Raw genomic sequence first — 14,921 nt, 5'->3', positions numbered from 1 at the left:
CTGTTACATTACATTAAATCATCAGTTCCTGTTATTTTCAAACCACAGCACTCCAAAAATGGGGAAAACATGAACCAAAACTGCTTGAAAAAAAAGCAGTGATGCATAAATAAAGCAGAAGCAAACATTTGAGGAATTTTCTGTAATTCACTGAATCTCATAATCAGCTGCGTCTTTTCACATGCAAGAACAAAACCCTCTTTACACTTCGTAACCTCACGGCGTTTTAATGTTTGCATTAACGTCACGGTTATCCGAGAATCTGCTCTACGCGTCTTTATGTAGCTCGGGAAGTCGCAGACAACAGTGTGTTGATTTCATCTGATGAGCTTTTCATCTGAAGGTCAAACAGCTCTCTGGTTTCACTTCTTCGGGGGTTATTTAGCAAAGATTTACAACAGCGCTTGCGGGAATGGATGAACTCGTAACAATGAATTGAAACTCTGTGTGAGGAGGGTTTACTCCACACAGGCTGCATTGTCAGTGGTTGAGTTTGAGCAGCACAACTGAGGCATTCATGGCCCACAGCTTGAAGACGAGACCCTCGAATGAAGTGCCCGTGCAGACTAAGGCCTTTCAGGAGTCTGTTCATGTCATGATGATTTTACTCTCTGAGCCAACATGGTCTTGAATCCCTTTTTAAGTCTTCATTCCTGCACTTTAAACTTGCAGTTTAATTGTTCCAAATGCAGGAAAGAAGATCTAAAAAGGAGAGGAGGTGGAGGAGGTGTTTTCTTTTGGCCTCTTTCATTGGTAGCGAGAGCAGCATTCCTCTGTTGGCCCTGCTGTGCTCATCAACAGGCAGGGACAGGCTCGGCCCAGCACAGGTGCTACACAAGGAGCAGGCTGATTTATTCATATTTAACACAGGGATGAGAGAGTTTTTACAGTTTTCCCTAAAATATGCAGCCCGCTGGAACAAAAAGACCCCCGTCACATGCACCTTTGATCACAGACTTCATAAAATATGAACGTAGTGTGTGTGGAAGGGCCAGGATGAAACATGAAAGTGCTAAATCAGAAACGGAGGGAGTGTTATTGCTGCAACGAACATAAAACATGTTGCTCACTCTCACCTGGATTTGGTAAAACCGGTTTCACCATTAATAACGCATCCCTGCGTGTGTAGCTGTTGGTGTGATCTGAGAAGAAACCAAAGTCAAAAGACTTTTTAGGAGGACTTTCAAACTTTCTACATGTTAGTTTGAGTGTAAATTATTAGAAAAAAAGTCCCACACACACACAGTTGTGGATATATGTGATTCAACAGGTGTTTGAAAGTCTCCTCTCTGCCACAGACAGGTGTTGTTGCTATTTTGTTTGTTTCTGTGGTAAAAGTCTGCTCTCCCTCTCTCTGCGGATGTGGTGAATCAAACGCAGTCACAAACGCACCATCAGCAAAGAAGCGAGGCGCTGTATGTGTGTGTGTGTGTGTGTGTGTGTCAATCACTCACTCCCTGCCCCCACTCTGCTTTATGTGTGTGTGTTGTGTGTGTGTGTTGTATGTATGTGTGCGTGCCTGTGCGTGTGTGTGAGAGGGCGCCCTAGGCAACAGGGTGGAAACGCAGCCAACGCGTCATCTGGCCCGCTGCTGCACCTTCATCCTGTGAGACGTCAAGTCAACAGAAACAGGAGGCTGGTACCGGATATGTGCCACCTCTTCTCTAAAAATAAAAGCCCAAAATAATAATCATATGGCAGCCCGTGTAATAGCTACTTTATAATAGCTATTATTAGTAAATAGTATATTTTAGGCTATACACATGTGTTATAAATAATCTATTAAGCACATTGACGACCGCTAAACGACCTGCAAGGAAGGTTATTATTATGTGTTACCGTAGGCCTATAGTTGTTGTAAACCAGTATGTTTCTGTTATGGATACAAGTTTAATGTTGCACATGATTGTTTATAATTTTATTGTGTGTGTTGTGTGAAAATAGTGTGACACATTTCATTTGACTTTTATTTCATATCCATGCACTTGCATATATGCACCCATATCCCAATATTCCTACTTAATTCTGCGTGCCGTACATTGCAGTAACATTTGCCTCCTTTGCAAATTTGAAAAATAGCTTTTGATTAAAATAATAAAAAATTATTAAATAAACATAGGTCTACTGGTTTACAAGAAATATAGACCTACAATAACACACACTTATGCATGGATATGCAATAAAAGTCAACTGAAATGGATGCAACATAGCTTTATAATCTCCATGGGGTTTACTTAGGCTAAATATTATGACCACATGTGCCGAATTATCACCAAATGATAAAATGTATACAGCAGCCACATTTCCCAGAGGAGTCTAATCCGCTTACGTGCCTGGTGAAGTGTCCTTCAGAGTTTTATTGTGAAAGTCGTGGCCGGAAGCTGGTGTATCCCCCTCAGTAGCCGTTGACAGAGAGCAGCGCGGTGTAAAGGCTGCCTGGTTAAAGTCCTCCGTCTCCTCAAACCACTCCCTTGAGCTGTCGACGGAGGCACCCTTCACTCACCGGAGCCACCATTCCCAAGTGTATTTGTTAAGTCGTCTGAAAACTGTTTGAAAAAGATCGATATATTTATCGAAACTGGTATCTGCTCTGACTTTTGACGCTCGGACACCGCTTGAAAAGTTTTTGTACTCGGACCTGCCGGGCGGAGACAGCATGGTGTTAAAATCAGAAGACGGCGTAGGTGAGTGAAATTCACGAGGAAAGACGTTTTTAATCGTCGACATGTCGTTTAAATGTCTTCACAGGACTGTTTTTTTGGTTTAATGCGTGTTTATGATCCGTTCACACGGCAAGCTAGTCCGGAACTGTTACGTTGTGTTCACGGGAGAAGTTTTCTGTCGTAAATCCCGTGTGGAGCCAAATGCGTGTGAGTGTGTGTGGCCTTGTTTACAGTGTTTACTCCACCGTTTGTATCATCACAGTTGAGCTGGACTCACTCAGTCTACTTTCTGCATATTTTATAAACCCCCGTGGTTTCTAAAAATACTAAACTTTACATTCCTTCCCTGAGAAAACACATGGAGAAATGCACAACTTAAACTAATAGTGATATTGTTATTTGAAGGGGCACTATGTAGTTTTGGAGACGAAATTCAAACTCAGAATTTTGATATTTACAATATTTATGAGGTAATAACACAAACTCAGACATATTAATGTTTTCCTTAACTGAATAAATAAGCTGCTCTCAGGGGAAATTAAGGTCCCCAGAACACTGTTTGAAGCTAGTGGCAGGGTCCGCCACAAATAAACAAAGTTGTTGTCCTTTAAGTCAGTTTGTTCATTCAGTTCATTCATAAAAGCAAAGAGAGTTTGTTTAATTAGTTTGTATAGGCATAAAAAATAAAGTCAGTTTTTCTTCTGATTAAAATGTCTTCCCCCAAAACACCAGAGTGCATCTTTAAATACACTACTCAAATTTAGTTAGGGATATTGGGATATGCAACAAAGGCCAAACAAAAAATTCAACAAAGATCCAGATATGTCACAGAATAAACAATCAAGTGAAACCCTAAAATACCCCTAACTGATTTTGGGAAGTGTATTTGTCAAGCTGCGGACACATCAACATTTGTCGGTTTTCAATTTTAGCAGCCGACTGTGGGTGTTATTTCCTAACCACATGTGTTAATACTTAAATATTAATGCCTGGCCCTTCATGCAGGACGCACTTTACCAGCTTTATGCATTAGAGGAAACATCCTCAGTGTCATTTTTCAGCTACCAGCAGCAACAGGTGTGACAGCAGACAGTTACTCCTCCAGTGTCAGCCTGAAAGAAACAAAACACCACTGTTATTCATATTCTTGTGACATTTTCTTTATCATTTCTGACTTTGAGTAGGTTATCTTAGTTAAAATCACTGTATTATCCCTTTTCAAACTGCTTTAATTAAATTATATCAAAGAATGGTTGTAGTTATTTTATGCGCGGTTATTTTTTATTATTACCACAAAGTGTGTTACCATATAAAATAAATGAGTGTGCAGCCTTTGAAGTCATACAGAAAGCCTTTGTTGCCGAGCATGACGCCTTCATCTCTTTGGCTCGGTTAGCCCGGCAGCATTAATTAGCACCCTTGACTTGCGTCACAATTAATCGTGTTACAGAACAGTGAACAGTCTGACTGACTGATCCTGTTATATGCTGCTGCTCCTTTGTTCTGCTGATGAAGAGGGGGAATTTACACACTCTCTCTTGGCCTCGGTGGCCCCGGCTGAGCCTGGCTGGCACACAGCTGCATTGTTTTCAAAGGGATGAGAGATGGGAACAGTCGATTCTCTTCGAGTCCATTTGTCTCTGCCACTTAGAGGTGGGTGGTCTGGGAAGTTAAAGTAGTTGTCACTAATGGTTCCCTAATGAGTGGCACTGAGAGCCCTAATGGGCCCTCTAGAGCTGTGTACCCTGCCTGGCACTAATGCCCGGTGGTTTGATAATCGTCATTCTCTCCCTATAATCATATTTTAGCCTTCTTTCTGCGTCGGTTGCAGCCCTACTTATGACTCAGGAGAGTTTCATTCTGTATACTTACTGCTATAATGCAATTGTACATGTGTATTTACTGGACAGTGCAGTTGGGTGGTGTTGTAATATAAGTCTCATGTTTGGTAGTGCAGCAACACCCTGTAGGCTGCATTGCTGACATTTTTAAGGGCTGCATCACCAGCCAGGGCATGAGATAGAAAAACAGCGGTATACAGCATTTAAACAGCTGCAACCTGCCGCAGTGTTTGACTCGATGTAGAACTGCGATCAATATGTATTTTCATTGTTTGTTTTTGTAGCAATAAAAATTACAACTTCCCTTTCATTGGTTGCCATAGCCACACGTTTTGTCTTTGGAAAGTCTTAGTTTCATAAGCAGCCAACAAAATGTAAATGATTTTATAACGGTATGAATCAGAATCCCTTTTAATCGCCAAGGAGAGGTAGAGGAATTAAAAAAAATTAATAAACAAAGAAGAAGCACACATTTTAAAAACAAAATGTACATGCATTGAATTCAACATGAGCAGCATGAAACTTAAGTCGAATAAAGAGGAAAGGGAAAAAATGTAAATTTGAGTTTATATAACAGTTAAAAAGATTCTTATAATCAACTTCTACATCTGATAGATTTATTATTGTTGTCCAGATTTAAAAAAAAAAAAGAATAATAAATTGTGTTTTTGTTAATTAAATTAAGGAGCCAGATGATTGTTATTTATCACATCCAACAAAATAAGATTTCTTTGCCACACGCTGCATCTCTTTCCAAGTCTAAACTTTAGCCAAAACAACTCATTGTCAAAAATGTGATAATCAAGTAATTGCAAAATTATTAAAACAAATCCAAATGTTTTCTGGTTTAAGCCTCTCAAATATGAGCATTTTCTGTTCCTCTCTCTTTTATATGATTATGAATTTGATGTCTTTGAATCAAAACAATGATCGGCAGATTGATTTGTTGTTTGCATCCCTGGTCTAAACTTAGTGCTGTCTCTCGCAGTGTTGCCTGTAAATGTTACTACATTCATTGTCAACACAGCTGATTGTGATTTGTGTGGGAGCTGTATTTGCTGTCATACGTATACGTTTTGTGAGACGCTATATCCTGTTCCTGTACCTAAAAGTGTGTGTGAGGGGATGCTGCAGATAAGAGCTTGCCAGTCAGTCAGTTAGTCAGCGCTGAGGCTTCAGTTTGGTCATAATTTACTGCCGTCCCAGTCAGAGACATCTTAAGTCACACACAGTTTGTCTTAGACCAGATTTTTGTCACTTCTAATCTTTTTCGCTCTGCTTTGCAGAGATTAGCTTGCCTCTTCTCTCCCTGCGCTGATTTGAGTGAATTTCAGGTTTAGGCACGCCTGGAGTTGTTTTCCTCATACAGGACAAAACTCTTGTGATCGCCGCTGTTGATAGGGCCATGAAATTCAAAATGGCGGCTGATAGGAACTCCATACAGAAGCATTTTTGAAGGAGTGTGCTGATTTGCCTCCGAAGCACAGCTCTGGTGCAGGTCAGGATTTGGTTACGATCCAGCTGAACATGAATAGTCTGCGCAGCATTATTTCTAGAGAGATCTCTTGTTGGTTTTCCAAGTAATTTGGCATAGATGCTGTTTGTATGGTTTTGAAAACACAAAGGAGGCCTTGATAAAGAGCTGGCACCATAGAAACGCTGTCAAAGAGGTAAACAATGCGTGCTGACTTGTGTAACGGCTTTGTTGGAGTCTTTTTGCAACCCCTGGTTTTTGTGCGCTAATCAGATCACAGTTGAACACGCATGCCATCGTGTTGTGACAGAGTTGAAGGATTGAAGTTATGAAGATGGAAGAATGGCTATTTTATGCCTTTCCCACAGGATGGGTGGGTTTACCCACAGCCTTCACTTCTCCAATGGACTATAAGACGGCTCACAAACAGGAAATGGAGAAGTCGATAATATGCGTGTAGAAAGTGACATCTGACAGTTTGTGCGTGGGCTGAAGTTTCCACAGAAAAACAGCAACAGAGAAACTTAAATGAAGGTTTTAATAGACTAAAAATTGTGTCTCCTACAGCTGTCCCATCATGTGTTTTCTGGATGTGCGTGTGTGGGTTTTACTGGCGGCGAGAGAGGATGTTGATAGTAGGGCAGCCCCGATAAGAATCAAGGCCACCAGCATCAAGAGGACAAAGGCATGCATTGTGGGTAGAAATAGCACTTCCGCTTTTGAGGGAAAACATCGAGAAGCCTTCTCATCGGCCTATCTAAACAATTAATGTTGATAACGCCAATAAAACAGATTATATAAAAAAGCTGATCTTTTGTGTTCATAATGATGGGATGGATCTGTGTGCAGCGGCAGGATGTTTATGCTGTGGAGTCGTCTGTATGTTTTCTTTACACCGAAGCTGTGTGTACGGTGGCAGGCGGAGCTATATGTTCTCCAGCTCCAGTTCCCACCCAGTCACATCCTCCGGTCCCAGCATTCCTTCATAGCAGATGCAACACAGAGAGCAGACTGACTGTGAAATGTTTCAGGGGTTGTAAATATTCTAGACAAGGGTCCAAAATATGGAATGGTTTTAATCGTGCAGTGCGTGTTTCCTCTGTGACTGTTTTGTAGCGATGGTGGCAGGGGGTCGTGTTTGGTATTTTTTCCACATCTGTCCCTGTTGGTCTTAGTTTCTATTCTGGTATGATAAGCGGTTGGACCAATATTGCTCATATTTGGTTTCTTGGTTATGATTAAAGGGCCACTACACACTAGGCCCTATGTTTGTTTGTGTTTTTTTTTTTATATTTAGATGAAACAGTGCAGTGGTTCCCAGTCTGGGAGCCAGGATAATCTACAAGGTCATTAGAAAGATAATTAAAGAGATAAGGAAGAAAGAAATATCTTTTTTATATTATTATTATTCTTTGAATTTTGCTATAAAAGTTTATAAAAGTTTTTTTTGTCTGTTACCGGCCTCCTGAGTAGGACTCCATTATCGTCGGACACACAACAACGATATCGATAACGATGTGAGGATTTATACTGATGGAAGATAACGTTCTGTAAACAGTGGCACAAAGCACTGCTCCAGCTGTGTCGGAAGTCGGTCTGTCAAAAAATCTGATTTTAACAACACGATTATCGTGGCCAAACAAATGAATGATAACAGTATTATTGCAGTATCTATAGAAATTAGATTTTTGGGCACATAAATTATCCTCAAAATATGAGTGTCGGGAGATGTAAAGGGTAAAAGGGTAGGATACAGTAAGAAACCTATATTCTTAGCACTACTGTCACATTAATATGTGGGAAAATGTCCCCAAAATCAAGCTAATATGATGGCCTTGTAAATTCAGATGGATTTTGATTGGCTGTAAGTGTTTCCATCATTAATCATATCGCTCTGAAAGCGATCCTAACGATACTATTCACTACTGCTATTGTCAGTATAGTTGTGGTGTGGTATATTTATCTTATTAGTGAAGGAGATGTAACATCATTTGACAGCTCCATGTCAGAAGCAGCTATAGCCCTGCTAACACATGGATCCCATATTGACACCAGTCACATGAAGCTCCGCCACTGTGGGACTGCAGAGGGCAGCCTGCACAGCAGAGGGCTCCAGGTTGACTCATAAAGACGCACAGACATGAGGCAAGCGCTCACGTCTGCTCTCAGCTGCAGACGGACCCGGGGCAAGTGTACACTCATGCTGTAAAAACAAGCCGCCGCAGAGGAATGCTGACAATCTTGCACAATCCTCTGACATGCATCATTAGCATTAGGATAGCGCTCATACACTATTCCTAACAATACAAAAAAAGCACAATTGTGTTCAGCACAGACTTCATTGTTAAACTGCAGGTGATAATAATGACGGCATGACTGGTCGTATGACTTATCCAGAGAGATGACCTGGCTCAAAGTGCTGACTCATTTAACAGCTCATGCTGGAGTTTATGACTCTCTGTCTCTTTGGGATCTGACCGGATGTGTCCAAAGAAGAATTAATACTTATTTTCACCTTCAAGCTCAGTGTGTTTTGTATTGGTGTGCCTTTTTGCTTGACATGTGATCTCTGGAGTCTCTGAAAGGATTTTTAGAACATGTGATGTGTTGAGTTAACCCCTTTTTGAAAATATGACCCCTTTTTTTTTTTTTTTCCTTAAGGCTTTATAAAGTCTATCATGGTTTCTCTTCTGGGCTGCTGGCTCTGGGTCGTGTGATATAGCATCATGCCCTATAAACAATGTTTATGTTTTTTGCACATTCAGTGTTTGTTATTCCTTGTAATGGTGTTATTTAGAGCTGCATCGGTTGACTGTGAGTAATTTTTCAAGAGAAAAAGTGTATTTCTCTCAATCCAACCACTGATATGGGAATATTTTTTGGTTTATCAAGCAACTAATTGATTTATCAAAAAAAAAAACAATGAAAATTGTTTCAATACTCATTTTCCTGCAGTATCGATACACCAGTATCAGCTGTGCTTCTTTCTGACAGTGAGTTGACACACAATTATTTTTAAAAGCTTAATCTAAAGAGAAAAACTAATGTTTCTCAAAAAAAGTGGCATATTTAATGTTTAGTACCGTCTTTTTGCTGTTCTCTGCTACTAGCAAAGAACGTAGAAGGTAAGGTATTGTATTAAAGTTAGAAATTCATTCATTCAGACATCATTATTTAAGTAAGTGTACATATTTATCTTGATTTCATTAATTTACTTTGTCACATTTCTCCCAATTAATGTCAAATACCTGAAAATATGATCTGAAAAAGACCTTTCCTGTAGATGTTGAAAAAAGCCAGGTGATTATTGTGATGTACACCTGCATTTGCCTTGCTGTGTGTGTGCGTGTGTGCGTGTGTGTATATGTGTGTGTGTGAGGAGGAGGCAGAGAAAGGACTGACCACTGGGTGGAGCCTCCATGTTAATGGTAGTGACAGCAAAAATACAGAGAGAGAGAGTAGAGAGAGAAAGGGAGGGAGAGGAGGGAGTGAGGTAGTGAGTAAGGCTCCTTCCCCAAATGGACTGTGTCAGTGTGCTGCTGTGAGCATGCTGGGAGCTGATAGCTGTGCTGTGCTGTATCTACTGTCCCTGACCGGAGGAGCGGGCTCCTTCTCTCTACTACTTTATGTCATGTGGACATCCGGCTCGCATGTGTTAAGCCACATGGGCTGACATAAAAAGGGACTTCTTTTATATCAAGGAGTAGAAACAAGAAGAGGTGCTCACTGGGAAGACTTTTTGGAGGATTTTTCACACAGGTTAGCGCTTAAATTTGCTCATGTGTTGTCTTGTTAAGTTAATCTTGTGTTGTTTGTCATCTTTGCTGTCACGTGGGACGGTCCACCCCCAGCCACGCAATATTGAAGATTAAATAGGCAAAGCTAAAGAACTGCTAGGATTAGACTAATATAAAGTACTGTTGACTTTTTGCCTCGTTGTGTGTCCCTGCTGGGCCTCCCTGTCATTCTCCAGCCTGGTTTGTTGTGTTGTGGTTTTGCTGGTGAATGGAGCTCCACTGACTGGTGCTTGAGATGACAGAGTGCCGGTGCAGCAGGCCAGTGACAGTGAAGTGTGCTGTGAGTTATGTCTGTACGATTTACGGGGATGGTGGATCTCTGGGATCATATATCTGATGACCACAACTATAGAGATTTCACGTCATGGTTCCAGCAAGCTGGGACGACCAACAAGTAAATGTCGAGTGAAGCCAAGGATGCTGAAGCCGGCAGTCCCCGTGCCTGGGCCTTGTTGAGGAATGTCCTGCGAGGCCACTTCTAGACACAAAGGGAGAGCTGTGATCGTCCCACTGCTCTTCCCACTGTCTCTGTGTTCTCCTGCCATTCGCCGTCCCACGCCTCCCCGGCCAAACACAGGGCTCCTTCTCCTGTTATCTCTCAGTCCGCCTTCACCACCTACCCTCAGGCCAGGTCAGGCTGGACGCTTTGTGGATTCTCGATACATAACTGGTGGTCCGTTTCAATCCGTTTTTGTGCTGGGCACCCATGGATCTGGAGGTCAGAGGTGAAGAAGTTCTTTCGTGCCGGTGCCCATGTTAAAGACTGGCATTCCTTCACAGCCCCTGCTCGGCTTTGTTACAAGCTGTCTGGTTCAGAAATGGAAGGTGTGTGTCTGTGTTTGTGTGGTTTCAAATATATATGAGGGAGAGTCCCCTTGGGATTTACTGTAGTAATGAGATTCAGTCTCAGATCGGAGATCAGCGGATAAGACGTAAATCACCTTTTGTTTTTCCAGCAGCAGAGATCAGAAAGCTTAAAGCCATTTTAATAGACCCGTGGTGCACTTTCTGTGTGTTTCAGCCCATCCCAGCTCACATAATCGATTGCTTGTATGTGTGTGTTTTGTGCTGAATGCATTAAACCTCATCATGAAGTAGACTGCTTCTTGTTACTGCTGGCGCTCTTATTGGTTTAGGGAAGGAGTCGATTGATCTGTGCCTACAGGGACCTTGGGGGGTAGAGGGCGCATTTTACCAAATTTAAAGGGAACTATCCATTTAGCTATAAGGACAAAGGCTATACAGCTTTAAGGAACAGGGGGAGGGGAGGAGAAAACTGATGATCTTGGGTGCATTGTGGAGATAAGATTGGGTAGTGGGGGGTATCATGATGAGAGGAGAGATGATTGAGGAAGGGTAATCAAGCCTAATGGAAAGTGTGCGTGAGGACCAAATGGAGGCTGTTTCTTCCGCAAAGATATGGATGAAAAAGGCTGTAAACATGAAGGACCTCATGCAGGGAGTGATTTCTGCCCCCAGTGTCATTCATCTGCCTCGATCAGTGTGTGCACTTCATCAAAATGTAATCATGTACAGGCACGTGGCTGCAGGAATGGATGTGTATCTCTTTGCATATTCCCTCAGTCAGCAGATCATAGGCAAAGCTGCGGTGTAAATATATTCATTAACGTCTCCATCTGCTTCTGAGAACTACATTTTAGCGTGAAACCTTTGTAGAGCTCCTTCTATGTCGCACATGTTGAGCGAATAGATCTGTGTCATTTCACCTTTCAGGTCTGTGTTGAGCTTTAAAGATTCACCTGTGTGTACCTTGTGACCCCGTCCAGTCACTCCCGCCAGGCCAAATGAGGAGCTTTTTTAGTTTATCATTTTTTGAGTCCTTGTGCGCTGAAAGGAGTTCCCTAAATTGGGTCACATCTGCAGGGAGGGGTGGCTTAGTGATCCTTCAAGCACACAGAATTCTAATTTCCTTATTTTCCAAGGAGACTTCTTCAGTGAATCTGGGTGGAAATGAGACGTCTGCCTCTTATGCCAGGATGGCAATCAGGATGTGTATTAGTGGGCTCCGCCGCTGTGGGAGAGGGAGCTATAATTGGTATCTCCCTTGATGTCACCTCCCCGGCGCTCTCTCCGCTGACCCAGCCCTCTCTAAAAACTGCTTCGCCCATCGAGAAACTCTGCAGACGCTCTTAGAAGCTAGAGATAAGGTTGTACACGGTCATATATATTGATGTTAAATGGAAATAAAAGGCTCAAATTAATCATCATTGTGAGTTTAAATGTTAAGGCACAAAAGTTTCGCAAGAAAAGTTTGTATTTGTTCAAGAATGCACCATTTCAGTTGGCGGAGTGGGCACCATGAGGCAACGTATTGGGTGTTTGGAGTCATACATTTAGGTTAAACAGCACTCAGTAGTAATGAGGGCCAGGATATGGCAGGACAAAGCGCAGATTATACTATCCCAGATTTGGCAAAGGACAACTTGTGTCCATCCAGAGACATTGTCATTATTTGCTCTCCACTCGCACATTTCCAAATCAATTTGCTCCATCTTGGTCTTAGCAAGTGCTTCAATCCAGTGTAAACAGCTTGAATATTTAGTTTTTTTTTTGCCATTCTGCAGCCATCTTGGCACTGCCCTGAGGAAGTTATTTCAGGCTAACAAGACAAGGGGAGAGAGCCACATGTAGAATCACCAGTTAAACCTGTTAAAAAGTTGTGTCTTTGTCGCACACTAAGGTTTTGAAACGCTTTTTTCCCAAGGTTATACTTCTACTACACATCGGCACGGTTTCACAACACCAACTTATCTAACAGCTCATCCCACCAGAACACACAACAGTTGAATGTCTAAAGTTTGAATAACCTCACCTTTCGTTATATTCTCCTCCTGCATGCCCATCAGAAATCCGTCTGCAGCCGCGCAAAATCGAAACTGTTGTGAATCTCAACTGTGCACTCGCATCAGTGGCTGATATGTTTCCCGCTTTGGCCTTGACACAGAAGACAATAAGCTTTGGGAGAAAGCGGCGAGATATGTGTCGTACAACAGCCATCTCTGGCGTTACGGACTTAAAACGTCACTGAAAATGTCCTGCAAATGCAAGATGGTAACTGTAACTTTGAGAAACTCTCAAGATTTTTACACACTGTTTAGTTTTTATGGCCAAGTTGTACAAACTAGTTATGTTTTATAAAGTCACAACACTTTGGTTAAGATCTGGTTAGGTTTAGGTACAAAAACTCTGGGTAGAGTTGGGGAAAGATCATGTTTTGGGTTAAAATGTCTCATGTAATCTTTCACAGGTCTGAGTTTACCATCTAGACACGACCTCAATGTCCTGCCTTGCTTCCTGACGCAGACTTTGGATAATAATCCCTCAAAGTGAAACTGAGTAGACAGTTTTGCTGTGATGTAATAGATTCAGGTTGAATATCACAGTCTGGACAGTTCCAGTCAGATGGTGTTAGTGTTGATAGTTGAAACAAAAACCAAGTTGCACATTGCTGACACAGTGCCAGCCAGGCACAGCGGGGGACGCTCTGTGGCGGCCCCTGAGCGTCCGTGTGTGGGTGTTTATGAAAGTGTCCGTATGAGAGTGCATGTGACTGCACCCTGGTGCACGACTACACGCCTCCTTGCGCATGTGATTTCCCTGAATGACCTGTTTTCCAAGCAGCGCGAGTCCCTGAAGGAGTGATGATGTGGGCAGCCCGTGTTTCTCTTTCAGCCTGTGGAAATCACTACATACAGGCCTGCCCCAGTCAGATTACTGCAGGGGCCCTCTGCTTCTGGGAGGCCCCTGAAGCCAGATATAGATAGAGGCAGATGAGGAGTCCATGTGAATGTGGTATCACTGCATCAGCATGAGATGGATATTATTATGGTATCATTAAATTAAGATAATTAGCTTTCATTTGCACATCCCTCCATCGCTCTGTGTTTTCCCTTTTTCCCCTTCCCAGTCTGTTTCTGATGACAGCCTCTTTTCATTGGCCATACCAGTGCAGAGGTTTGCTGAATGACAGCCAAGCAGCGCTCCCAGTCGGGAAGAGAAACGAGCAGCTCTCAGCATTTAACTTAAGTGAATGGGTTCTCCCCCGTCATCTGCTGTGTTCTGGGAAATGACACCCACTCTGTGCCCACCTCTGGCACATGCGTGGGTGGGGCCTTTCCCTTCCCCTAATGTGGTTTGATTATTTTGGGTGGAGTCAGGAAGGCAGTGACGTTAGCATCTGATTGGCTCCTTGAATACATCTCTATGGGCTCTTTGGCTAGAAATCCTTCCTTTAAATCACAGGACCAGGGTGTCATCATGCGTCTGCTCTGCTGATGGGCTAAGATACTGATTTTGTACGAGCTCTTTGGCGATTTCCATCCTCTAATGATTACGTTCCTTTCTGTTCCCGCTTTTGTGTCAAATTATAGTCCTTCACTGCTGCTCTTCTTCAGTTTGTGGTCCGCCTCTAAGCCAGGAATGCTGAGGTTGTGTTGCGATGGGTCCTGTTTTCGTGTTTTGTGTGGCGTGGCTCTGTTCAGCATCCACCAGCTGCCCAACCTGACATCACAGTTCCAAAAAGATGAACGGACTTCCTGTTTTAAGCCTGTCCTCCCTGTCGCTCTTGTGCAATCTAACACGCGGCCTGCTCTGGGTTCTGTCAATGTGACATTAACTCGTACAGTCGATCGGGAGACAGGGTCGTTAAATGCAAGAAGACTATTGCATTTTCAGACCTGTCAGCACTTGTGTGCGTGTGTGCCTACTTTTTTGTGCATCCCTGCATCAAAACATTCATGTCTTGCTAAATATGAGCTGCTGTCACAGGAACTGTCTGGCCAAAACGGAAAAAAAATAAAGGTTATGCAACTGTTTATATTGTTGTCAGCTCCTCAGTTGTACAGGTGGTTGCCATGGATACGCTGAACACTTAGGATGGATGCTGTAGGCTGTGAGGTATGATGTGTGAAAGGTCAACCTCGAGTGGACCGCCGTGCTCCTCCAGCTGTCTGCAAAACACGACAGGAAGACAACATGGCTTTGTTTTGGAGCTTCTTAACAGCCCCGCTATAAGGCTCTTGTTTTGGTCTCCCATTGTCTATTATCCCTGTGTTAAATATTAGCAGACATTCCAGTGAATGTCATGGGTATTTACCACAAGATGTTTAGGATAGCATGCCTTCTA

At 42.6% G+C, this 14,921-nt stretch overlaps 1 protein-coding gene across 4 annotated transcripts in view; it reads left to right on the top strand.

Moving 5' to 3' along the window:
- The window catches only part of cyth1a (cytohesin 1a), a 43,521-nt gene that overhangs the window by 13,448 nt on the left and 15,152 nt on the right, over nucleotides 1-14,921 (top strand). The window contains exon 1 of one of the 4 annotated variants that reach the window (XM_084370677.1): nucleotides 2,414-2,684. The exons of 2 other annotated variants lie outside the window; for them this stretch is intronic. In XM_084370677.1, coding sequence (XP_084226803.1) covers nucleotides 2,657-2,684 — 28 coding nt within the window. In that variant the 5' untranslated portion in view covers nucleotides 2,414-2,656. Of the gene's footprint in view, nucleotides 1-2,413; nucleotides 2,685-9,546; nucleotides 9,738-14,921 lie in introns of those variants that run through there. One more of the 4 variants, XM_084370679.1, reaches the window with a different exon arrangement.

The sequence above is a fragment of the Pagrus pagrus genome, assembly GCF_965226575.1.
Source record: "Pagrus pagrus genome assembly, chromosome: 13".
NCBI lineage: Eukaryota > Metazoa > Chordata > Actinopteri > Spariformes > Sparidae > Pagrus > Pagrus pagrus.
Note: the sequence above shows the minus strand (reverse complement) of the source record. Positions and strands in the feature narration are given on the sequence as shown.